Here is a 27,702-nt window from a genome sequence, read left to right on the forward strand (position 1 = left end):
GCAAGGCTTTCAAATACTGTGTGGTGGTGTCCTAGGTCGAGAGGGAGAAGATATTTCTTCTGAAACGTATTCCTCATAGAAGAAAGCTCCATCTGACCAGGTTCGGTGGTCAAAGCAGAAGATTTGTAGCCCAAAATGACGCTTCCCATGCAACAAACTGAAGAGCAGAGACTCTATCAGCAAACATTGCTTCAAGATGGTCTCAAGGATATGTTAGACAATAATAAGTTCATAGACTGTATCTTAAAGATAAAGGGAAAGGAGTTTCCATGCCACCGGCTGGTCCTAGCAGCTTGCAGCTCTTACTTTAGAGCCATGTTTGTCTCTGACTCAGAGGAGAGCAGGAAAAAGGAAATCGACTTGGAAGATGTAGATCCTGATGTGATGGAAAAGATTCTTAATTACATCTACACTTCTGAGATAGAGATTACTGAGAAAAATGTTCAAGATATCTTCTCTGTGGCCAATATGTTCCAGATCCCTTCCATTTTCACAGTGTGTGTCTCCTTCCTCCAGAAGAAGATGTGTCTTAGTAACTGCCTGGCAATCTTTCGTTTGGGTCTCTTGTTGGATTGTCCTCGCCTGGCAGTCTCTGCAAGGGATTTCTTATGCGATCGTTTCAACCTAGTCACCAAAGACAATGAGTTTTACCAAGTGTCTCCTGATGAACTTATTGCCATAATATCCAGCGACTCTCTGAACATTGAGAAGGAAGAGGAAGTCTTTGAAATTGTCATGAAGTGGGCTGCCAAGGATAAAGAAAACCGGGTCAAGACCCTGCCAGTCATCTTCGAAAGTATTCGCTTCCGTCTCATGACCGAGGACTACATCAAGAACAAAGTCGAGAACCATGAGTTGGTTAAATCTAGCCCTGAAGCCTTAAAGAAGCTTCAGATGGTCAAAGAGGCACAAGGAGGCAAACTACCGGTAATCAAGAAGAAAAAAACTGGCAAATTAGGAAAGAACAAAGATGGGGAAAAGATAGCCAATGGAGACATTGAGGATGAAGATGAGGATGAAGAAGCCCTTCCTGGAATTTTAAATGATACCTTGAGATTTGGGATGTTCTTCAAGGACCTGATCTTCATGATTAGCGACACGGGGGCAGTTGCTTATGACCCAATCGCAAACGAGTGCTTCTTTGCTTCTCTTTCGGCTCAGATCCCCAAAAACCACGTCAGCTTGGTAACAAAGGAGAACCAGATCTTTGTGGCTGGTGGACTTTACTACAATGAGGATAACAAGGATGATCCACTGAGCTCATACTTCTTACAGGTAATCCCATGAATACATTTCTTTATTTTCTGTCAATAAGTTAATTCCCCCAGTTTAACCAAGATGTTGAGGTTGGAAGCATAATCTGACTCTCTGAGGTAATGAGGATAAGAATTAATCAAAATGTACTCAAATATAAATTAATAAATGCTCCTTTCATGGCACCTCACACAATCTACCAATAACATTCATATCAATGATAGGAAAGATGATCAACATCAAACAAGATCTAAAGTCGTCTACCAACTGAGGTCTATGAAGTGTCTTAGTAATAATAACCTGGTATCTCCTGTATATAACTATATATGTACTGCTGGTATACATTATATATCTTCTTGTACAGTATATAGTGATATGGACCATGCTGGTATAACCTGGGCATCTCCTGTATAATTATATATGTACAGCTGATATAAGTTATACATCTTCTTGTATATAGTGATATGGAGCATGCTGGTGTAACCTGGGCATCTCCTGTATATAATTATATATGTACAGCTGGTATAAGTTATACATCTTCTTGTATATAGTGATATAGACCATGCTGGTATAACCTGGGTATCTCTTGTATGTAATTATATATGTGCAGCTGGTATAAGTTATACATCTTCTGGTATATAGTCATATGGAGCATTCTGGTATAACCTGGGTATCTCCTATATATGTGCAGGCATCAGAATAACTCCCTGGATCAACGACCCCTCTCTAGTAGCTATAGCCTGTAATATTATTACACTCCAGAAATACATCCAGGCCCCTCCTGAATTCCTTTATTGTACTCACCATCACCACCTCCTCAGGCAGAGAGCTCCATAGTCTCACTGCTCTTACTGTAAAGAATCCTCTTCTATGTTTGTGTACAAACCTTCTTTCCTCCAGACGCAGAGGATGTCCCCTTGTCACAGTCACAGTCCTGGGGGTAAATAGATGATGGGAGAGATCCCTGTACTGACCCCTGATATATTTGTACAAACCGGATTCCAAAAAAGTTGGGACACTATACAAATCGTGAATAAAAACTGAATGCAATGATGTGGAGGTGCCAACTTCTAATATTTTATTCAGAATAGAACATAAATCACGGAACAAAAGTTTAAACTGAGAAAATGTACCATTTTAAGGGAAAAATATGTTGAATCAGAATTTCATGGTGTCAACAAATCCCAAAAAAGTTGGGACAAGGCCATTTTCACCACTGTGTGGCATCTCCCCTTCTTCTTACAACACTCAGCAGACGTCTGGGGACCGAGGAGACCAGTTTCTCAAGTTTAGAAATAGGAATGCTCTCCCATTCTTGTCTAATACAGGCCTCTAACTGTTCAATCGTCTTGGGCCTTCTTTGTTGCACCTTCCTCTTTATGATGCGCCAAATCTTCTCTATAGGTGAAAGATCTGGACTGCAGACTGGCCATTTCAGTACCCGGATCCTTCTCCTACGCAGCCATGATGTTGTGATTGATGCAGAATGTGGTCTGGCATTATCTTGTTGAAAAATGCAGGGTCTTCCCTGAAAGAGATGACGTCTGGATGGGAGCATATGTTGTTCTAGAACCTGAATATATTTTTCTGCATTGATGGTGCCTTTCCAGACATGCAAGCTGCCCATGCCACACGCACTCATGCAACCCCATACCATCAGAGATGCAGGCTTCTGAACTGAGCGTTGATAACAACTTTGGTTGTCCTTGTCCTCTTTGGTCCGGATGACATGGCGTCCCAGATTTCCAAAAAGAACTTCGAATCGTGACTCGTCTGACCACAGAACAGTCTTCCATTTTGCCACACTCCATTTTAAATGATCCCTGGCCCGGTGAAAACGCCTGAGCTTGTGGATCTTGCTTAGAAATGGCTTCTTCTTTGCACTGTAGAGTTTCAGCTGGCAACGGCGGATGGCCCGGTGGATTGTGTTCACTGACAATGGTTTCTGGAAGTATTCCTGAGCCCATTCTGTGATTTCCTTTACAGTAGCATTCCTGTTTGTGGTGCAGTGTCGTTTAAGGGCCCGGAGATCACGGGCATCCAGTATGGTTTTACGGCCTTGACCCTTACGGACAGAGATTGTTCCAGATTCTCTGAATCTTCGGATGATGTTATGCACAGTTGATGATGATAGATGCAAAGTCTTTGGAATTTTTCGCTGGGTAACACCTTTCTGATATTGCTCCACTATCTTTCTGCGCAACATTGTGGGAATTGGTGATCCTCTACCCATCTTGGCTTCTGAGAGACACTGCCACTCTGAGAAGCTCTTTTTATACCCAATCATGTTGCCAATTGACCTAATTAGTGTTAATTGGTCTTCCAGCTCTTCGTTATGCTCAAATTTACTTTTTCCAGCCTCTTATTGCTACTTGTCCCATCTTTTTTGGGATTTGTTGACACCGTGAAATTTTGAATCAACGTATTTTTCCTTTAAAATGATATATTTACTCGGATTAAACGTTTGATCTGTCATCTACGTTCTATTACAAAAAAAATATTGACATTTGCCATCTACACATCATTGCATTCAGTTTTTATTCACAATTTGTTTAGTGTCCCAACTTTTTTGGAATCCGGTTTGTGCATAGTTATTAGATCTCCCCTCAGTCGTCTTTTTTTTTAAAGTGAATAACCATAATGCTGATACTCTTTCAGGGTACTGTAGTCCCCCCATTCCAGTTATTACTTTAGTTGCCCTCCTCTGGACCCTCTCCAGCTCTGCTATGTCTGCCTTGTTCACAGGAGCCCAGAACTGTACACAGTACTCCATGTGTGGTCTGACTAGTGATGTGTAAAGTGGTAGGACTATGTTCTCATCACCGCCATCTATGCCCCTTTTGATGCAACCCATTATCTTATTGGCCTTGGCAGCAGCTGCCTGACACTGGTTTCTACAGCTTAGTTTGCTGTTCACTAAAATTCCTAGGTCCTTTTCCATGTCAGTGTTACCCAGTGTTTTACCATTTAGTATGTACGGGTGACTTGCATTATTCCTTCCCATGTGCATAACCTTACATTTGTCAGTGTTAAACCTCATCTCCCACTTCTCTGCCCAAGCCTCCAATCTATCCAGATCCCTCTGTACACAGTACATCTATACACAGTATACAGTCCTCTGTAGTGTATATACAGTATACTGTCTTCTGTAGTATATATACAGTAGCCTGCCCTCTGTAGTATATACACAGTATACTGTCCTCTGTAGTATATATACAGTATACTGTCCTCTTCAGTGTAAATTACTTTACACAGTTTAGTGTCATCTGCAAAAATTGATATTTTACTGTGCAAGCCTTCTACAAGATCATTAATAAATATATTGAAGAGAATAGGGCCCAATACTGACCCCTGAGGTACTCCACTAGTGACAGTGACCCAATCTGAGTATGTAGCAGAGTTTTCTATCACTGAGCCAGTTACTTACCCACTTACAGACGTTTTCTCCCAGTCCAAGCATTCTCATTTTATATACTAACCTTTCATGTGGTACAGTGTCAAATGCTTTGGAGAAGTCCAGATATACGACATCCATTGACTCACCTGGGTCAAGTCTAGAACTTACCTCCTCATAGAAACTGATTAAATTAGTTGACATGACCGATCCCTCATGAAGCCATGCTGATATGGCGTTATTTGCTTATTTTCATTGACCTACTCCAAGATAGCATCTCTTAAAAAACCTTCAAACAGTTTACCCATGACAGATGTTAAACTTACCGGCCTATAGTTTCCGGGCTCTGTTTTTGGACCCTTTTTGAATATTGGCACATTTGCTATACGCCAATCCTATGGAAAACTCCCTGTCAGTATAGAGTCCTTAAATATCAGAAATCAGGGTCTGGCTATGACACTACTTAATTCTCTTAGGATACAGGGGTGTATGCCATCTGGTCCTGGCGATTTGTCTATTTTAATCTTTTTAAGACGCCGCTGTACTTCTTCCAGGGCACTTTTAATGGGGAATTAACTTTTACATTCTGCATTTCTGACAGTTTTTTTTATCAGCGAATACAGTGGAGAAAAAAATATTTAATAGCTTTGCTTTCTCCTCATCACTCTGCAACTTCCCCCTCATTACTTTGTAGAGGGCCGACACCTTCAGATTTATACTTTTTAGTTTTTACCATTTATATAATTGAAGAACATTTTAGGGTTTTGCTCTCTTTGGCAATTAATCTCTCGGTCTCTAGTTTGGCTGCTTTTATTTGTTTTTTACATATTCCATTTTTTTTCCTTATAGTTTTTCAGTGCTTCCTTGCCCCCTCCTGTTTTAGTGATTTAAATGATTTCTTTTTGTCAGTTATTGCTTTCTTTACAGTTCTATTTATCTTCTTCTTGTTCCTTAACCTTTTATTCCCATAAGGTATGTACCTCTCACAATTAGATTTTAGGATGCTTTTAGAAATATCCCATTTTGTGGCTGTATTTTTATTTTTGAGGACTTTGTCCCAGTTAGTTAGGCCTATGCCCTCTCTTAGTTAGCTAAATTTTGCTTTTTTGAAGTTTGGTATTTTTATTCCTCCCTGAAGAAACACTCTATTTCCCAGGTGTCCCCCGACACATCTGTTGTTCTGTCAGGTCTATATGTTAATACTAAGTCCAGTATGGCCGCCCCTCTGGTCGGGTTCTGAACCAGTTGGGAAAGGTAATTGTCTTTGGTTATTGCCAAGAACCAGTTTCCTTTACGAGATATACAAGTTTCAGTTTCCCAGTCTATATCTGGGTAGTTGAAGTCCCCCATAATAACCACCTCATTATGATTTGCCGCCTCGTCTATCTCGTTTAGTAGTAGATTTTCTGTGGACTCTGGTATATTAGGTGGTTTATAATAAACTCCTATTAGTAATTTATTATTATTTTTGCCTCCATGTATTTCTACCCACAGTGACTCCACATGTTCATGTCCCTCACTTATATCTTCTCGGACTGTGGGCTTTAGACAGAACTTTACATAAAGGCAGACCGCTCCCCCTCTCCGGTAATGACGATCCTTTCTAAACAGACTGTAACCCTGAACATTAACCGCCCAGTCACAGCTATCATCCAGCCATGTCTCAGTTATTCCCACTGTCATAGCTATCATCCAGCCGTGTCTCAGTTATTCCCACTGTCATAGTTATCATCCAGCCGTGTCTCAGTTATTCCCACTGTCATAGCTATCATCCAGCCATGTCTCAGTTATTCCCACTGTCATAACTATCATCCAGCCATGTCTCAGTTATTCCCACAGTCATAACTATCATCCAGCCATGTCTCGGTTATTCCCACTGTCATAGCTATCATCCAGCCATGTCTCAGTTATTCCCACTGTCATAGCTATCATCCAGCCCTGTCTCAGTTATTCCCACTGTCATAGCTATCATCCAGCCATGTCTCAGTTATTCCCACTGTCATAGCTATCATCCAGCCATGTCTCAGTTATTCCCACAGTCATAACTATCATCCAGCCATGTCTCAGTTATTCCCACAGTCATAACTATCATCCAGCCGTGTCTCAGTTATTCCCACAGTCTTAACTATCATCCAGCCATGTCTCAGTTATTCCCACTGTCATAGCTATCATCCAGCCATGTCTCAGTTATTCCCACTGTCATAGCTATCATCCAGCCCTGTCTCAGTTATTCCCACTGTCATAGCTATCATCCAGCCATGTCTCAGTTATTCCCACTGTCACAGCTATCATCCAGCCATGTCTCAGTTATTCCCACTGTCATAGCTATCATCCAGCCATGTCTCAGTTATTCCCACTGTCATAGCTATCATCCAGCCATGTCTCAGTTATTCCCACTGTCATAGCTATCATCCAGCCATGTCTCAGTTATTCCCACTGTCATAGCTATCATCCAGCCATGTCTCAGTTATTCCCACTGTCATAGCTATCATCCAGCCATGTCTCAGTTATTCCCACTGTCATAGCTATCATCCAGCCATGTCTCAGTTATTCCCACTGTCATAGCTATCATCCAGCCATGTCTCAGTTATTCCCACTGTCATAGTTCTCCTCACACATCACTAATTCCAGTTCCCCGGTTTATTTGTCAGGCTTCTGGCATTAGTATACATACATTTGAGAGGTTTATGTATATTTTTCACCCTACACCTTTCCTTCTGAACTGTTCTAGTCCCTCCTTCCATTCCTCCCCCAGTCCCACTACCCTCCCCCCGGTCTCTATCTGCACTATCTTCCCCTCCTATAATGTAATTACCCTCCCCCCAGTCCCTAGTTTAAACACTCCTCCAACCTTCTAGCCATCTTCTCCCCCAGCACAGCTGCCCCTTCCCAATTGAGGTGCAGCCCGTCCCTATGATAGAGCCTGTAGCCGAGAGAGAAGTCGGCCCAGTTCTACAGGAACCAATAGTGATATGGATGGACCATGCTGGTATAACCTGGGCATCTCCTGTATATAATTATATATGTACAGCTGGTATAAGTTATACATCTTCTTGTATATAGTGATATGGACCATGCTGGTATAACCTGGGCATCTCCTGTATATAATTATATATGTACAGCTGGTATAAGTTATACATCTTCTTGTATATAGTGATATGGACCATGCTGGTATAACCTGGGTATCTCCTGTATATAATTATATATGTACAGCTGGTATAACCTGGGCATCTCCTGTATATAATTATATATGTACAGCTGGTATAACCTGGGTATCTCCTGTATATAATTATATATGTACAGCTGGTATAACCTGGGCATCTCCTGTATATAATTATATATGTACAGCTGGTATAAGTTATACATCTTCTTGTACAGTACAGACCACAAGTTTGGACACACCTTCTCATTTAAAGAGTTTTGTTTATTTTCATGACTATGAAAATTGTAGATTCACACTGAAGGCATCAAAACTATGAATTAACACATGTGGAATTATATACATAACAAACAAGTGTGAAACAACTGAAAATATGTCATATTCTAGGTTCTTCAAAGTAGCCACCTTTTGCTTTGATTACTGCTTTGCACACTCTTGGCATTCTCTTGATGAGCTTCAAGAGGTAGTCCCCTGAAATGGTTTTCACTTCACAGGTGTGGATTTCTTGCCTTATAAATGGGGTTGGGACCATCAGTTGCGTTGAGGAGAAGTCAGGTGGATACACAGCTGATAGTCCTACTGAATAGACTGTTAGCTGCTTTTTTCTTGCCATAATACAAATTCTAACAGTCTATTCAGTAGGACTATCAGCTGTGTATCCACCTGACTTCTCCTCAACGCAACTGATGGTCCCAACCCCATTTATAAGGCAAGAAATCCACACCTGTGAAGTGAAAACCATTTCAGGGGACTACCTCTTGAAGCTCATCAAGAGAATGCCAAGAGTGTGCAAAGCAGTAATCAAAGCAAAAGGTGGCTACTTTGAAGAACCTAGAATATGACATATTTTCAGTTGTTTCACACTTGTTTGTTATGTATATAATTCCGCATGTGTTAATTCATAGTTTTGATGCCTTCATAGTCATGAAAATAAAGAAAACTCTTTGAATGAGAAGGTGTGTCCAAACTTTTGGTCTGTACTGTATATATTGATGTATATTTTTCATGCATTACAGTAGAACTAGAGATGAGACTTGGCGGTAATATTCAGTATGGGGGTCATTTCCAGCTCTTGTGTGGCAGGCAGTTGGTAGCTATTAGTAAATGCTTAGTCAGCAGAGTGAAGCAGTTGGAGCAGCGGTCTGGCTCGTCGCCCTGATACCGGATGCCTCCGCTCATCTCGTTTAAAGGACCCATTCAGCTTTTCTCCAGAGAGGGTGAAGGAGCGGGAGTAATGAGACAAGGTGTGACCTCCCAAAACAACTGAAATGTGGGCCAGTCATAGGGACCTCTGTACTAATGGTGCGTTGACATTAAATGGCTGTTTTCAAAATCACTGCTGTCTATGGGGCTGTTCATATGGCTGTTTTTAAAGACTAGTAAATGGCAGCCAGCAAAGAATAGGACATGTCCTATTTCTGGCCATTTTGATGGTCAGATGGACCCCATTGAAATCAATAGTCTTGTTTTTAATGTCCATTTAGACAGAAGTGCACCCATCTAACAGCGATTAAAAATGGGTATATGAAGGAACTTTGAGTAAAATAAATGAAATACTCACCTCACCCCAGGCACTCGGGAACACTTGCTCCACACTGAAGACAGCAGGACCTAATGGTCCCAGCGTAATCATGTGATGTCATGACATTGGGAGCGTCAGGTCCTGCTGCCTCCAATGCGGAGCGGGTGTTGCTGCGAGTGCCTGCAGTGAGGTGTTTTTTTTAATTAAATGTCAGCACTAGCAGGGATGGGGGGAAGATAAGGGCATTATATATGTACGGGGTACAAAAAGGGGTGCATTATACATACTAAGAGGATTTGGGGGGTGTTCTATCTATGAAGGGATCTGTTGGTGGGGATGTTATTTAAAATGTGGGCACTAGGGCACATTACATATGCTGGGGTCACTATGGGAGCCATTATATATCCTGGGTACACAATGGGGGCCATTATTTATCCTGGGTGCACTGAGGGGTCCATTATTTATCTTGGGGACACTATGGGAGCCATTACATATCCTGGGTACACAATGGGGGCCATTATATATCCTAGGTACACAATGGGGGCCATTATTTATCCTGGGTGCACTTTAGGGACCATTATTTATCCCGGGGTCACTATGGGAGCCATTATATATCCTGGGTACACAATGGGGGCCATTATTTATCCTGGGTGCAGTGAGGGGTCCATTATTTATCCTGGGGACACTATGGGAGCCATTAAATATCCTGGGTACACAATGGGGGCCATTATATATCCTAGGTACACAATGGGGGCCATTATTTATCCTGGGTGCACTTTAGGGACCATTATTTATCCCGGGGGCACTATGGGGGCCATTAGTTATCCTGGGTACACAATGGGGGCCATTATTTACCCTCAGTGCACTATGGGGTCCATTATATATCCTGGGTACACAATGGGGGCCATTATATATCAAATATAGTATTTGGAAAAACAAGCAAATTTCCAAATTTTTATTTCTCTACTTTTATAATACATAGTAATACCTCCAAAAATAGTTATTACTTTACATTCCCCATATGTCTACTTCATGTTTGGATCATTTTATGAATGCCATTTTATTTTTTGGGGCCGTTAGAAGGCTTAGAAGTTTAGAAGCAAATCTTGAAATTTTTCAGAAAATTTCTAAAACCCACTTTTTCAGGACCAGTTCAGATCTGAAGTCACTTTGTGAGGCTTACATAGTAGAAACCACCCAAAAATGATCCCATTCTAGAAACTACACCCCTCAATGTATTCAAAACTGATTTTACAAACTTTGTTAACCCTTTAGGTGTTCCACAATAATTAATGAAAAATAGAGATAACATTTCAAAATTTCCCTTTTTTGGCAGATTTTCCTTTTTAATAATTTTTTTGCCACTAACAAAGCAAGGGTTAACAGCCAAACAAAACTCAATATTTATGGCTCTGATTTTGTAGTTTACAGAAACACCCCATACCCATATGTGGTCGTAAACTGCTGTATGGGCACACGGCAGGGCACAGAAGGAACGGAACGCCATATGGTTTTTGGAAAGATTTCATAGGGATAATTTTAAGCTGCCATGTCACATTTGAAGACCCCCTGATGCACCCCTAGAGTAGAAACTCCAAAAAAGTGACCCCATTTTAGAAACTACACCCCTCAAGGTATACAAAACTGTTTTTACAAACTATGTCGTCGTAAACTGCTGTACGGGCACACGGCAGGGCGTAGAAGGAAAGGAATTGTCACGGCTGAGGGTGGGGGAAACCCTCAGCCGTGCGGTGTCAATATGAATGATAGCTGCTAGGCCAGGACAGGAATCAGGGAGCAGGTCACCTCCTTTCACGTCCCTAATTCTGACCCTGTCTCCTAGCTGTATGAGCCAACCCTGATGGTAGGAGGGCTCATACTCAGTAACCTAAGATCCCTACTAGCCCTCAGGATGGCCCTGGACTAGGAGCAGGGTAAGACGACCTGTTCCTCCTACAGACGGACGAACAGTAGTCTCACTGGCCAGGCTGCAAAGGAAAGGGGAACAAATACAGCATATGGCAATGGCAGGTAAGTAACATAAGTAGCACACTTACCTGCCACAGACACAGTTAACTGGAACCCGTGCACAAGTGCTGCTGTCCACAACAACATAAATGGACACAGCACACACCACACATCACACAGGAACCCAGGACCATAAGCTGGAATAAAGATAGAGACACCACTAGACATATAATAACAAAAGAACAATAATGTCTAAACATAACTTATGACCACAAGGGTGGCCCTCACTGGACAGGTGGAATAATACCAGGAGGATGACTCCAGCAAACACCATGGCTGGAGTACCCCTCAGCTACTGGCATCCAGCAGGAGCTAAATAGCCCCAAGTAGCCACACCCACACACAGACAGAGCCAGTGTTCACACACTAGGAAGGGAATTAACCCTTCCAATACCAGGCAAGGGATAAAAGCTACTAAAAGGGGAAAAGCACAAACAAGCACACACTCCACCCGTTACCGCCGGCAACGGCATGCGTGGCAACCATGTCCTGGGGATCAGCCAGAAGGCCGAGACACTTCCACCACATGCACAGAACACCACACGTTGTCACGGGCAACCACAAGTGAAGGAAAGTGTCACTAAACACATCACAGGCCGTGACAGGAATGCCATACGGTTTTTGGAAGGCAGATTTTGCTTGACAGTTTTTTTGACACCATGTCCCATTTGAAGCCCCCCTGATGCACCCCTAAAGGGGAAACTCCAAAAAAGTTACCCCATTTTAGTAACTACACCCCCTTAAGGTATACAAAACTGATTTGACAAACTTTGTTAACCCTTTAGGTGTTCCACAAGAATTAATGGAAAATAGAGATGAAATTTCAGAATTTCACTTTTTTGGCAGATTTTACATTTAAATCAAATTTTCCAGTTACAAAGAAAGGGTTAACAGCCAAACAAAACTCAATATTTATGGCCCTGATTCTGTAGTTTACAGAAACACCCCATATGTGGTCGTAAACCGCTGTACAGGCACAAGGCAGGGAACAGAAGGAAAGGAATGCCATACGGTTTTTGGAAGGCAAATTTTGCTGGACTGTTTTTTTTGACACCATGTCCCATTTGAAGCCCCCCTGATGCAACCCTAGAGTAGAAACTCCGTAAAAGTGACCCCATCTAAGAAACTACACCCCTCAAGGTATTCAAAACTGATTTTACAAACATCATTAACCCTTTAGGTGTTCCACAAGAATTAATGGAAAATAGAGATACAATTTCAAAATTTCACTTTTTTGGCAGATTTTCCATTTTAATATTTTTTTTACTTTTACAAAGCAAGTGTTAACAGCCAAAGAAAACTCAATATTTATGGCCCTGATTCTGTAGTTTACAGAAACACCCCATATGTGGTCGTAAACTACTGTACGGGCACACGGCAGGGCGCAGAAGGAAAGGAATGCCATACGGTTTTTGGAAGGCAGATTTTGCTGGACTGTTTTTTTAGACACCATGTCCCATTTGAAGCCCCCCTGATGCAACCCTAGAGTAAAAACTCCATAAAAGTGACCCCATCTAAGAAACTACACCCCTCAAGGTATTCAAAACTGATTTTTCAAACGTCGTTAACCCTTTAGGTGTTCCACAAGTTATTGCCAAATGGAAATGAAATTTCAGAATTTCAATTTTTGGGCAAATTTTCCATTTTAATCCATTTTTTCCAGTAACAAAGCAAGGGTTAACAGCCAAACAAAACTCAATATTTATGGCCCTGATTCTGTAGTTTACAGAAACACCCCATATGTAGTCGTAAACTGCTGTACCGGCACACGGCATGGCGCAGAAGGAAAGGAATGCCATACGGTTTTTGGAAGGCAGGTTTTGCTGGACTGGTTTTTTGACACCATGTCCCATTTGAAGCCCCCTGATGCACCCCTAGAGTAGAAACTCCAAAAAAGTGACCCCATTTTGGAAACTACAGGATAAGGTGGCAGTTTTGTTGGTACTATTTTAGGGTACATATGATTTTTGGTTGCTCTATATTACAGTTTTTGTGAGGCAAGGTAACAAGAAATAGCTGTTTTGGCACAGTTTTTTTGTTATTTATAACATTCATCTGACAGGTTAGATCATGTGGTATTTTTATAGAGCAGGTTGTTACGGACGTGACAATACCAAATATGACTACCTTTTTTGGTTGTTTGTTTTAGTTTTACATAACAAAGCATTTTTGATCGCTTGGTGTTGTAATTTTAGTGATGTAAGGTGAGAAAAAAATGGTTTATTTAGCACCGTTTTTTTTTTTTTTTTACGGTGTTCATCTGAGGGGTTAGGTCATGTGATATGTTTATGGAGCCGGTCGATACAGACGCGGCGATACATAATATGTCTATTTTTATTTTTTTCCCTATTTTTTTCACTTTATTTGGGAAAAATGACTTTTTTTACTTGAAACATTTAATTTTTTGGGGAGAAAACGTTATTTTTTAAAACTTTTTTTTCACTTTATTTTTAGTCCCACTTTGGGACTTCAACTTTTGGGGGTCTGATCCCCTTTAAAATGCATTCCAATACTTCTGAATTGGAATGCATTGGCTGTAAGTGTAGTACAGTGTGTATTACACATACAGCTTCCTGCCTGTGAGATCCAGGGGGCTGGATCTCACAGACTCTCCACCAGAAGGCAGCCCCAATGCCTAAGGAAGGCATCGGGCTGCCTTCCATGCCATCGGGTCCCCATCACAGCAGCACTGGAACCCGATGGCATCTCCGATCCCCGCCCAAAATCGCAAGTGTCACGTGTCAGCGCTGACCCCGGCACATGAAGGGTTAATGCGTCGGTGATTTCACCGATGCTGGCGCATGCAGCAGGGGTCCGGCTATCAGTGACTGCCGGACCCCTGCCGCGGATCAGGTGGTGCAGCTCCTGCACCTGCCCGATCCCCATGAAGTACATGTACGTCACGGGTCTTTAAGTCCCGGAAAGAAATGACGTACATGTAGGTCATGGGTCCTTAAGGGGTTAAAGAAAATATCCACCATTTGTGAAATCATTAATTTATGTGTTTTCTAAGGCCCCCATACAAAGTAGCGTATTGTTGGCTGAACCCTCCATTCTCAGCACTGTTTAATGTATATGGGAGCTCCCCCGACATCATCTAAATATCTTTACCTGATCCATTTATTCTCCTGGGATGTAAAACACCAACAGAAGTCTCTGCCAGTGGCTTTCTCATCTCCACCCATAAAATACATGACCAACAAACAGTTTATCTTTTAGACACATGCAGGGAGATGAGAGGCAGAGTGAGAAGCAGGACAGACTAGGCAATCCCCAGTATTATAAGTCGAATCATGAAGAGCATTTGTATCATGTTTGGTTGTGATATATCAAGACACGTAGGAGCCTTATAAAAATAAACTTTCAGTATTATAGTAGTGATATTCTTGTACAAAGGAGCAGTATTATAGTAGTTATATTCTTGTACATAGGAGGCAGCATTATAGTAGTTATATTTTTGTACTTAGGAGCAGTATTATAGTTGTTATATTCTTGTACATAGGAGGCAGTATTATAGTAGTTATATTCTTGTACATAGGAGCAGTATTATAGTAGTTATATTCTTGTACATAGGAGCAGTATTATAGTAGTTATATTCTTGTACATAGGAACAGTATTATAGTAGTTATATTCTTGTACATAGGAGCAGTATTATAGTAGTTATATTCTTGTACATAGGAGGCAGTATTATAGTAGTTATATTCTTGTACATAGGAGGCAGTATTATAGTAGTTATATTCTTGTACATAGGAGCAGTATTATAGTAGTTATATTCTTGTACATAGGAGCAGTATTATAGTAGTTATATTCTTGTACTTAGGAGCAGTATTATAGTAGTTATATTCTTGTACATAGGAGCAGTATTATAGTAGTTATATTATTGTACATAGGAGGCAGTATTATAGTAGTTATATTCTTGTACATAGGAGCAGTATTATAGTAGTTATATTCTTGTACATAGGAGCAGTATTATAGTAGTTATATTATTGTACATAGGAGGCAGTATTATAGTAGTTATATTCTTGTACATAGGAGCAGTATTATAGTAGTTATATTCTTGTACATAGGAGCAGTATTATAGTAGCTATATTCTTGTCTATAGGAGCAGTATTATAGTAGTTATATTCTTGTACATAGGAGGCAGTATTATAGTAGTTATATTCTTGTACATAGGATGCAGTATTATAGTAGTTATATTCTGGTACATAGGAGGCAGTATTATAGTAATTATATTCTTGTACATAGGAGCAGTATTATAGTAGTTATATTCTTGTACATAGGAGGCAGTATTATAGTAGTTATATTCTTGTACATAGGAGCAGTATTATAGTAGTTATATTCTTGTACATAGGAGCAGTATTATAGCAGTTATATTCTTTTATATAGGAGCAGTATTATAGTAGTTATATTCTTGTACATAGGAGGCAGTATTATAGTAGTTATATTCTTGTACATAGGAGCAGTATTATAGTAGTTATATTCTTGTACATAGGAGCAGTATTATAGTAGTTATATTCTTGTACATAGGAGCAGTATTATAGTAGTTATATTCTTGTACATAGGAGCAGTATTATAGTAGTTATATTCTTGTACATAGGAGGCAGTATTATAGTAGTTATATTCTTGTACATAGGAGCAGTATTATAGTATTTATATTCTTGTACATAGGAGCAGTATTATAGTAGTTATATTCTTGTACATAGGAGGCAGCATTATAGTAGTTATATCCTTGTACATAGGAGCAGTATTATAGTAGTTATATTCTTGTACATAGGAGCAGTATTATAGTAGTTATATTCTTGTCTATAGGAGCAGTATTCTAGTAGTTATATTCTTGTACATAGGAGCAGTATTATAGTAGTTATATTCTTGTACATAGGAGGCAGCATTATAGTAGTTATATTCTTGTACATAGGAGCAGTATTATAGTAGTTATATTCTTGTATATAGGAGCAGTATTATAGTAGTTATATTCGTGTACATAGCAGGCAGTATTATAGCAGTTATATTCTTGTACATAGGAGCAGTATTATAGTAGGTATATTCCTGTACATAGGAGCAGTATTTTAGTAGTTATATTCTTGTACATAGAAGCAGTATTATAGTAGTTATATTCTTGTACATAGGAGCAGTATTATAGTAGATATATTCTTGTACATAGGAGCAGTATTATAGTAGTTATATTATTGTACATAGGAGGCAGTATTATAGTAGTTATATTCTTGTACATAGGAGCAGTATTATAGTAGTTATATTCTTGTACTTAGGAGCAGTATTATAGTAGTTATATTCTTGTACATAGGAGCAGTATTATAGTAGTTATATTATTGTACATAGGAGGCAGTATTATAGTAGTTATATTCTTGTACATAGGAGCAGTATTATAGTAGTTATATTCTTGTACATAGGAGCAGTATTATAGTAGTTATATTATTGTACATAGGAGGCAGTATTATAGTAGTTATATTCTTGTACATAGGAGCAGTATTATAGTAGTTATATTCTTGTACATAGGAGCAGTATTATAGTAGTTATATTATTGTACATAGGAGGCAGTATTATAGTAGTTATATTCTTGTACATAGGAGCAGTATTATAGTAGTTATATTCTTGTACATAGGAGCAGTATTATAGTAGCTATATTCTTGTCTATAGGAGCAGTATTATAGTAGTTATATTCTTGTACATAGGAGGCAGTATTATAGTAGTTATATTCTTGTACATAGGATGCAGTATTATAGTAGTTATATTCTGGTACATAGGAGGCAGTATTATAGTAATTATATTCTTGTACATAGGAGCAGTATTATAGTAGTTATATTCTTGTACATAGGAGGCAGTATTATAGTAGTTATATTCTTGTACATAGGAGCAGTATTATAGTAGTTATATTCTTGTACATAGGAGCAGTATTATAGTAGTTATATTCTTTTATATAGGAGCAGTATTATAGTAGTTATATTCTTGTACATAGGAGCAGTATTATAGTAGTTATATTCTTGTACATAGGAGCAGTATTATAGTAGTTATATTCTTGTACATAGGAGGCAGTATTATAGTAGTTATATTCTTGTACATAGGAGCAGTATTATAGCATTTATATTCTTGTACATAGGAGCAGTATTATAGTAGTTATATTCTTGTACATAGGAGGCAGCATTATAGTAGTTATATCCTTGTACATAGGAGCAGTATTATAGTAGTTATATTCTTGTACATAGGAGCAGTATTCTAGTAGTTATATTCTTGTCTATAGGAGCAGTATTCTAGTAGTTATATTCTTGTACATAGGAGCAGTATTATAGTAGTTATATTCTTGTACATAGGAGGCAGCATTATAGTAGTTATATTCTTGTACATAGGAGCAGTATTATAGTAGTTATATTCTTGTATATAGGAGCAGTATTATAGTAGTTATATTCGTGTACATAGCAGGCAGTATTATAGTAGTTATATTCTTGTACATAGGAGCAGTATTATAGTAGTTATATTCTTGTACATAGAAGCAGTATTATAGTAGTTATATTCTTGTACATAGGAGGCAGTATTATAGTAGTTATATTCTTGTACATAGAAGCAGTATTATAGTAGTTATATTCTTGTACATAGGAGCAGTATTATAGTAGATATATTCTTGTACATAGGAGCAGTATTATACAGGGAGTGCAGAATTATTAGGCAAGTTGTATTTTTGAGGATTAATTTTATTATTGAACAACAACCATGTTCTCAATGAACCCAAAAAACTCATTAATATCAAAGCTGAATATTTTTGGAAGTAGTTTTTAGTTTGTTTTTAGTATTAGCTATTTTAGGGGGATATCTGTGTGTGCAGGTGACTATTACTGTGCATAATTATTAGGCAACTTAACAAAAAACAAATATATACCCATTTCAATTATTTATTTTTACCAGTGAAACCAATATAACATCTCAACATTCACAAATATACATTTCTGACATTGAAAAACAAAACAAAAACAAATCAGTGACCAATATAGCCACCTTTCTTTGCAAGGACACTCAAAAGCCTGCCATCCATGGATTCTGTCAGTGTTTTGATCTGTTCACCATCAACATTGCGTGCAGCAGCAACCACAGCCTCCCAGACACTGTTCAGAGAGGTGTACTGTTTTCCCTCCTTGTAAATCTCACATTTGATGATGGACCACAGGTTCTCAATGGGGTTCAGATCAGGTGAACAAGGAGGCCATGTCATTAGATTTTCTTCTTTTATACCCTTTCTTGCCAGCCACGCTGTGGAGTACTTGGACGCGTGTGATGGAGCATTGTCCTGCATGAAAATCATGTTTTTCTTGAAGGATGCAGACTTCTTCCTGTACCACTGCTTGAAGAAGGTGTCTTCCAGAAACTGGCAGTAGGACTGGGAGTTGAGCTTGACTCCATCCTCAACCCGAAAAGGCCCCACAAGCTCATCTTTGATGATACCAGCCCAAACCAGTACTCCACCTCCACCTTGCTGGCGTCTGAGTCGGACTGGAGCTCTCTGCCCTTTACCAATTCAGCCACGGGCCCATCCATCTGGCCCATCAAGACTCACTCTCATTTCATCAGTCCATAAAACCTTAGAAAAATTAGTCTTGAGATATTTCTTGGCCCAGTCTTGACGTTTCAGCTTGTGTGTCTTGTTCAGTGGTGGTCGTCTTTCAGGCTTTCTTACCTTGGCCATGTCTCTGAGTATTGCACACCTTGTGCTTTTGGGCACTCCAGTGATGTTGCAGCTCTGAAATATGGCCAAACTGGTGGCAAGTGGCATCTTGGCAGCTGCACGCTTGACTTTTCTCAGTTCATGGGCAGTTATTTTGCGCCTTGGTTTTTCCACACGCTTCTTGCGACCCTGTTGACTATTTAGAATGAAACGCTTGATTGTTCGATGATCACGCTTCAGAAGCTTTGCAATTTTAAGAGTGCTGCATCCCTCTGCAAGATATCTCACTATTTTTGACTTTTCTGAGCCTGTCAAGTCCTTCTTTTGACCCATTTTGCCAAAGGAAAGGAAGTTGCCTAATAATTATGCACACCTGATATAGGGTGTTGATGTCATTAGACCACACCCCTTCTCATTACAGAGATGCACATCACCTAATATGCTTAATTGGTAGTAGGCTTTCGAGCCTATACAGCTTGGAGTAAGACAACATGCATAAAGAGGATGATGTGGTCAAAATACTCATTTGCCTAATAATTCTGCACACAGTGTAGTAGCAGTATTATAGTAGTTATATTCTTGTACATAGGAGGCAGTATTATAGTAGTTATATTCTTGTACATAGGAGCAGTATTATAGTAGTTATATTCTTGTACATAGGAGCAGTATTATAGTAGTTATATTCTTGTACATAGGAGGCAGTATTATAGTAGTTATATTCCTGTACATAGGAGGCAGTATTATAGTAGTTATATTCTTGTACATAGGAGCAGTATTATAGTAGTTATATTCTTGTACATAGGAGCAGTATTATAGTAGTTATATTCTTGTACATAGGAGCAGTATTATAGTAGTTATATTCTTGTACATAGGGGCAGTATTATAGTAGTTATATTCTTGTACATAGGAGCAGTATTATAGTAGTTATATTCTTGTACATAGGAGCAGTATTATAGTAGTTATATTCTTGTACATAGGAGCAGTATTATAGTAGTTATATTCTTGTACATAGGAGGCAGTATTATAGTAGTTATATTCTTGTACACAGGAGCAGTATTATAGTAGTTATATTCTTGTACATAGGAGCAGTATTATAGCAGTTATATTCTTGTACATAGGAGCAGTATTATAGTAGTTATATTCTTGTACATAGGAGCAGTATTATAGAAGTTATATTCTTGTACACAGGAGCAGTATTATAGTAGTTATATTCTTGTACATAGGAGGCAGTATTATAGTAGTTATATTCTTGTACATAGGAGCAGTATTATAGTAGTTATATTCTTGTATATAGGAGCAGTATTATAGTAGTTATATTCCTGTACATAGGAGGCAGTATTATAGTAGTTATATTCTTGTACATAGGAGCAGTATTATAGAAGTTATATTCTTGTACACAGGAGCAGTATTATAGTAGTTATATTCTTGTACATAGGAGGCAGTATTATAGTAGTTATATTCTTGTACATAGGAGCAGTATTATAGTAGTTATATTCTTGTATATAGGAGCAGTATTATAGTAGTTATATTCCTGTACATAGGAGGCAGTATTATAGTAGTTATATTCTTGTACATAGGAGCAGTATTATAGTAGTTATATTCTTGCACACAGGAGGCAGTATTATAGTAGTTATATTCCTGTACATAGAATTCCTATATATGTTTGGTGACTGATGTCTTACTTTGCATGTTTATATTTTGCTATTATTAGTTTGATCATCTGGACTCTGACTGGCTGGGAATGCCTGCTGTTCCATCTGCAAGGTGTCTCTTTGGCCTTGGAGAGTCAGAAAATTCCATCTACCTAATTGGTGGGAAGGAGCTGAAGGAAGGAGAACAGACACTGGATTCAGTTTTGTGTTATGACCGACCGTAAGTTCTGATAGTATCTTTTAAAAGTATATTTATTCCATTTGTATATCTATATACATGTAGGGGGAAGGGGGAGATTGCAAAGCTACACATTACAGGATTAAAATGGTTTAGTCCATGCTCGCCGCTGTCCCCTGCAAACACAGACATCGCATCACTCACCATGCCATCGCATTGTAGTCACCAGCACCCTCTGCAAGTTGCGGCCTGTGTGCACCTGCTTAGTCTTCCAGCCTCTGTTCCCGTAGGAATGCACAAGCTTATATCCAGTCTCTTAAAGGGCCAGCATGTGCGATTCCAAATATTTCCCTGGCAAATGACTGAGGGTCCCAGGGTATTTAAGGCACTCTCTCCAGGCAGATGGTGCCTGAGCTTTAGGATCCCTGGTGACGAGCAAAGGTGTTAGAAAGTTTAGTGCTTCTGTGATTGTCTTGTCTTATCTCCAGTTTGATTTCCTGGTGCTTGCACCGGAGTCTCTGCCCCATCAGGTAAGCTACCAACTACATCAGGACTATCCCAGGAGGTAGCTGTCTGGTTGCTCTGCAGCAAAGTCTAAATCCCTGTATGGGGGATAAAGGTTAAATACCAGGGGTGTGCCGGAACAACGTCCTTAGGCCCCTTGCAGATGAGCGTGTCCAGATTATGTCCGCTCATCCGGATCGCATCCACACTTGCTCGCGGATGCAATGGGATTTTCACGCAGCCCCATTCACTTCTATGGGGCCAGCGTAGCGCGAAGATCGCAGAATACAGAACATGCTGCGATTTTTACGCAACGCAAAAGTGATTCGTTAAAAAACCACCACTCATGTACACAGACCCATTTAAATTAATGGGTCCGGATTCTGTGCAGGCGCAATCACACATTGCACCCATGCAGAATTCTCTCTCGTGTGAAAGGGGCCTTAGGGTTATCCCAAAGTGCTTCTCCATACTGAGGTATCCTGTAGAAAACCATATACTATGCATTAACGTAGATGGGAGCCTAAGTCGATGGGTGCCACTGTATGCCTACACAGTGGCATATATTGGAGGCATCCCGCAGGTGTGCATATCAGGAAACCCTCCAGATGTCAACTTTTAACCTACCCTGCAAACGCACGGTTTATAGACCTTGATAACAGAAGACCTACCCGATCTATGGTTATGGTTGCTTCCTGGGCAAATCCTTGGACTTGACAAAGTGACCTCTGCTGGCGGAAATGAAGAACTGCATGCCATTAAAAAAAAACCTCTGCAAATGAATGTCTTTCTAATTAAACAAATCTTACAGTCTAATTAAAATGGGTAAAATGATAAAATTCTGTCGTGCAGTCCTGACTATTTTGCTTTCATCTTTTTTAGGTCATTTAAATGGGGGGAGTGTGACCCATTACCCTATGAAGTCTATGGCCATGCTGTGGTTTCGCATGACAACCTGGTTTATGTAATTGGAGGGAAAGGCTCTGACAAGTGAGTATGAGATGTCGTCTATATACCTGTATGTACTAGAAGTGCAGTGAAGCCCCCTTAATGTGCCTTTGAGTATACCAAGTCTATGGGACGGATGGAGAAGGACACAGCAGCAGAGTGCATGCTCATTAGCCATGTCAAACTCATCCTCGATGCAGTCTGGGATTTTGGGACCCCCATACTAGCTATACGTGGGGGTCCCAGCAATGAGGCCTCTAGTAATTAGACATGTATCACCTAACCTGTGGCTAGTTGAACCCCTTCAAGAAATGCGTAGCTGTTTACTCATGTAAAGTACAATGCAGATAGTGGCGTAAATGTGTGACCAACTTATCTGAAAAAGAGAGGCAAGAGACTCCCATTATCCCCATAGGTGGGAAACTCCACTTACCTCACTGTTGCTATGCCAGGTTTCACATGGGATCACCCCTTTAAGATTAATTGTGGGACTTTGGGAAGACACACTATGTCTGAAAATAACTGTGTAACCCTGATCTAAAGTAACACGAGAAATAGTAAACCGACTTGGAGGGGAGGGAGGAGGGGGATTCAGCTGCAGTTTCTTTCCATCAGTTTGTGCTGAGACTGTATGCTGTGAGAGGGGAAAGGGAGCGGTGAAGGGAAGAGATCTGACTGCCTTTATATGTTTTGATGTGTGTCCTTTTCTCTCTGTAGGAAGTGCCTTAACCGTTTGTGTGTTTACAACCCCAAAAAGTTTGAATGGAAGGAATTGTCCCCTATGAAGACTGCCCGGTCACTGTTTGGGGCCACACTTCACAACGGCAAAATCTACGTTGCAGCAGGTGTATCGGACACCGGCCTGACAAACACCATGGAAGTCTATGACATGAAAGCCAATAAGTGAGTAACATATGGCCCCAGCATACAGCACTGTCTAAGAAGAAATACAGACCAAACAAAAAGGAATCTATAGTACTAAATAAAGGGTTAATGCCATCATAGTTAGTGGTTTAGGACAAAGCATCAACGGCATGGAGGGGGGGGAGGATGCCAACATCTCTGGTGGTATAGAGTATTGAACGGGTACAAGTAGCATTCCTGGTGATCTAGGGAAGTAAGATGTTAATATCAGCGTCCCTATTTATCTAGGGCATTACTATGTTAACGTCAGAAATCCTGTGGTATAAGGCAATAAAGTGTTAATTCTAATATCCCTGGTGGTCTAGTGAAGTCATGGGTCAAAGTCAGCATTCTTGGTGGTCTAGTGAAGTCATGGGTCAAAGTCAGCATTCTTGGTGGTCTACTGAAGTCATGGGTCAAAGTCAGCATTCTTGGTGGTCTAGTGAAGTCATGGGTCAAAGTCAGCATTCTTGGTGGTCTACTGAAGTCATGGGTCAAAGTCAGCATTCTTGGTGGTCTACTGAAGTCATGGGTCAAAGTCAGCATTCTTGGTGGTCTAGTGAAGTCATGGGTCAAAGTCACCATTCTTGGTGGTCTACTGAAGTCATGGGTCAAAGTCAGCAGTCTTGGTGGTCTAGTGAAGTCATGGGTCAAAGTCACCATTCTTGGTGGTCTACTGAAGTCATGGGTCAAAGTCAGCATTCTTGGTGGTCTAGTGAAGTCATGGGTCAAAGTCAGCATTCTTGGTGGTCTACTGAAGTCATGGGTCAAAGTCAGCATTCTTGGTGGTCTAGGATGCTAAGGTGTTAAAGTAAGCATCCATATTGGTCTAACAGTAATAGTGCCAGCACCTATGGTGGCATATGAAAGAAGGGTTAATGACAGGATTCCTGGGGTTTAGGGAAAGTTAAATATCGACATCAGTAACCAGGCAGGCTGGTCACCAGCACTAAATAATGGGGCACATTGTGAGGTTTGATTTTTTTTTAGTAGGTGTTTATTCATAAAGGAGTTGTCTAGCCCCCAACACCCCTATGGTCCTAACATTTGCCCTATACATTTGTCCGTGGTCTCGCTGTGCCCAGTTGTTGGTCACTTCTGGCCCTCTTGGAACCAGGAAGGAATATAGCATAAGTGACAGCTGACGCCAAGCAGGGACCTAAAGCAGCCAGGAGCAGGACATGGCGGCGCCATGGACAGTTGTGTGTGTGTTTTTTATGGAGCACCTTAGTATCATCACTGTTCGAACCTACATCACACTATTCAAGCCAGGCAGGAAGACGGTATTGATTTTGATGATGTTTTGGATCGACACCAAGTCTCTATGAGACGTGAATGTTTCAGTAGTGCAGCCTCCGGCACTGAATTTTGACTTTTTTAATTAATACAAATGGCTGCAATATGAACACATCGTATTGTTTGTCTTACAACCTGACAGTTTTTGCATTTAAAAGCCAATATGTGAATCTAAACAATTTCATATTTTTACAGATGGGAAGATTTCACAGAGTTCCCGCAGGAACGCAGCTCCCTCAGTCTGGTCAGCATGGACGGAACGCTGTACGCCATAGGGGGATTCGCAACAGTGGAGAATGAAAACGAAGAGCTGATGCCGACAGAGCTGAATGATATCTGGAGGTGAGAACATGAAATCAACAAGATAACCCGTGTAAAGCCGTACAGCACAGGAATCTTCTTGTATATAGTGATGTGGACCATGCTGGTATAACCTGGGCATCTCCTGTATATAATTATATATGTACAGCTGGTATAACCTGGGCATCTCCTGTATATAATTATATATGTACAGCTGGTATAAGTTATACATCTTCTTGTATATAGTGATGTGGACCATGCTGGTATAACCTGGGCATCTCCTGTATATAATTATATATGTACAACTGGTATAAGTTATACATCTTCTTGTATATAGTGATATGGACCATGCTGGTATAACCTGGGTATCTCCTGTATATAATTATATATGTAAAGCTGGTATAACCTGGGCATCTCCTGTATATAATTATATATGTACAGCTGGTATAAGTTATACATCTTCTTGTATATAGTGACATGGACCATGCTGGTATAACCTGGGCATCTCCTGTATATAATTATATATGTAAAGCTGGTATAACCTGGGCATCTCCTGTATATAATTATATATGTACAGCTGGTATAACCTGGGCATCTCCTGTATATAATTATATATGTACAGCTGGTATAACCTGGGCATCTCCTGTATATAATTATATATGTACAGCTGGTATAACCTGGGTATCTCCTGTATATAATTATATATGTACAGCTGGTATCAGTTATACATCTCCCTGTATATAGTGACATGGACCATGCTGGTATAACCTGGGTATCTCCTGTATATAATTATATATGTACAGCTGGTATAAGTTATACATCTTCTTGTATATAGTGATATGGAGCATTCTGGTATAACCTGGGTATCTCCTGTATATAATTATATATGTACAGCTGGTATAACCTGGGCATCTCCTGTATATAATTATATATGTACAGCTGGTATAAGTTATACATCTTCTTGTATATAGTGATATGGATCATGCTGGTAAAACCTGGGCATCTCCTGTATATAATTATATATGTACAGCTGGTATAACCTGGGCATCTCCTGTATATAATTATATATGTACAGCTGGTATCAGTTATACATCTTCTTGTATATAGTGATATGAACCATGCTGGTATAACCTGGTATCTCCTTATATGATTATATATGTACAGCTGGTATAACCTGGGTATCTCCTGTATATAATTATATATGTACAGCTGGTATAAGTTATACATCTTCTTGTATATAGTGATATGGACCATGCTGGTATAACCTGGGTATCTCCTGTATATAATTATATATGTACAGCTGGTATACGTTATACATCTTCTGTATATAGTGATATGGACCATGCTGGTATAACCTGGGTATCTCCTGTATATAATTATATATGTACAGCTGGTATAAGTTATACATGTTCTTGTATATAGTGATATGGACCATGCTGGTATAACCTGGGTATCTCCTGTATATAATTATATATGTACAGCTGGTATAACCTGGGTATCTCCTGTATATAATTATATATGTACAGCTGGTATACGTTATTCATCTTCTGCATATAGTGATATGGACCATGCTGGTATAACCTGGGCATCTCCTGTATATAATTATATATGTACAGCTGGTATAAGTTATACATCTTCTTGTATATAGTAATATGGACCATACTGGTATAACCTGGGTATCTCCTGTATATAATTATATATGTACAGCTGGTATAACCTGGGTATCTCCTGTATATAATTATATATGTACAGCTGGAATAACCTGGGTATCTCCTGTATATAATTATATATGTACAGCTGGTATAAGTTATACATCTTCTGGTATATAGTGATATGGACCATGATGGTATAACCTGGGCATCTCCTGTATATAATTATATATGTACAGCTGGTATAACCTGGGTATCTCCTGTATATAATTATATATGTACAGCTGGTATAAGTTATACATATTCTGGTATATAGTGATATGGACCATGCTGGAATAACCTGGGCATCTCCTGTATATAATTATATATGTGCAGCTGGTATAAGTTATACATATTCTGGTATATAGTGAATTAGTGATATGGACCATGCTGGTATAACCTGGGTATCTTCTGATTTTAGATACAATGAGGATACAAAGAAGTGGGAAGGAATTCTCAGAGAGATCCGTTATGCCTCCGGAGCGACGTTCCTGCGCGTTCGTCTTAATATTCTCAGACTAACTAAGATGTGAATCCATGAAAGGCGAGAAGATGGGATGTAACATCTGATTTGACAAGTGGCACTAATAGAAGAAGACAGAAGTTGTTGAATGAACCAAAGATTTCTTCGTGGAGGAATGAAATTGATCTGGAACTGGTGTTCAGTCATTTAAGGGGACAGAACTATTGTTTTCGGTCCTCGTTACAGTTTGCTATTTTCTAGAATGTGGGTTACAATCTGCAGAATGACTGCATGAATGGATGACTGTTGGGATGAATCCCGAAGAAGAAGCCACATTTTATAGACTTTTCCACCCAGCTCCATGCAATCACTGCTTGACAATACAATGATACGGAATCCAGAATGTTCTAGATCATCCAGACGCACCCCCTGGATGACCTGTAACCCTCTTTTCTTTGTGTTTTACATGAATATCATTTTTACTAAAACCATTGTGCAGTTTTCTAATACCAGTTCTTTCACGGGGGTGGGGTGGGGGACTGTAGAAAATTTCCTGCTAAAAAATTAAATTGGATCGATAAAAATCTAATAGATAAATGCTTTAATGTTTTCCTTTTCGCCTCAACCAGAGGTGGAAGTATTTTCTCCTCTGCTCCTATTCTTGACCATAGGGGACGGTATAATATATATTGGTAAAGTATACATGGATCAGCCATAACATTAAAATCAATCCCTATCTCTGA

The 27,702-nt window shown here is 39.7% G+C and overlaps 1 protein-coding gene across 1 annotated transcript; it reads left to right on the forward strand.

Annotated features, from left to right (window-relative positions):
* On the forward strand, positions 1-27,702 carry KLHL40 (kelch like family member 40). Its single transcript, XM_040431331.1, has 6 exons — positions 1-1,275; positions 20,739-20,899; positions 22,244-22,351; positions 23,027-23,212; positions 24,704-24,850; positions 26,918-27,702. The coding sequence occupies exons 1-6, from the start codon at positions 136-138 to the stop codon at positions 27,027-27,029; spliced, it is 1,854 nt and encodes a 617-aa protein (XP_040287265.1). The 5' UTR covers positions 1-135; the 3' UTR covers positions 27,030-27,702.

The sequence above is a fragment of the Bufo bufo genome, chromosome 5 (assembly GCF_905171765.1).
Source record: "Bufo bufo chromosome 5, aBufBuf1.1, whole genome shotgun sequence".
Lineage (NCBI taxonomy): Eukaryota > Metazoa > Chordata > Amphibia > Anura > Bufonidae > Bufo > Bufo bufo.

Excerpts from the sequence above, each read along its gene's own strand:
- KLHL40 (XM_040431331.1), top strand. The coding sequence starts at position 136 with ATGACGCTTCCCATGCAACAAACTGAAGAGCAGAGACTCTATCAGCAA. Across the intron at positions 1,276-20,738 it reads TGAGCTCATACTTCTTACAG|TTTGATCATCTGGACTCTGA; the intron begins GTAATCCCATGA and ends TGCTATTATTAG. Across the intron at positions 20,900-22,243 it reads GTTTTGTGTTATGACCGACC|GTCATTTAAATGGGGGGAGT; the intron begins GTAAGTTCTGAT and ends CATCTTTTTTAG.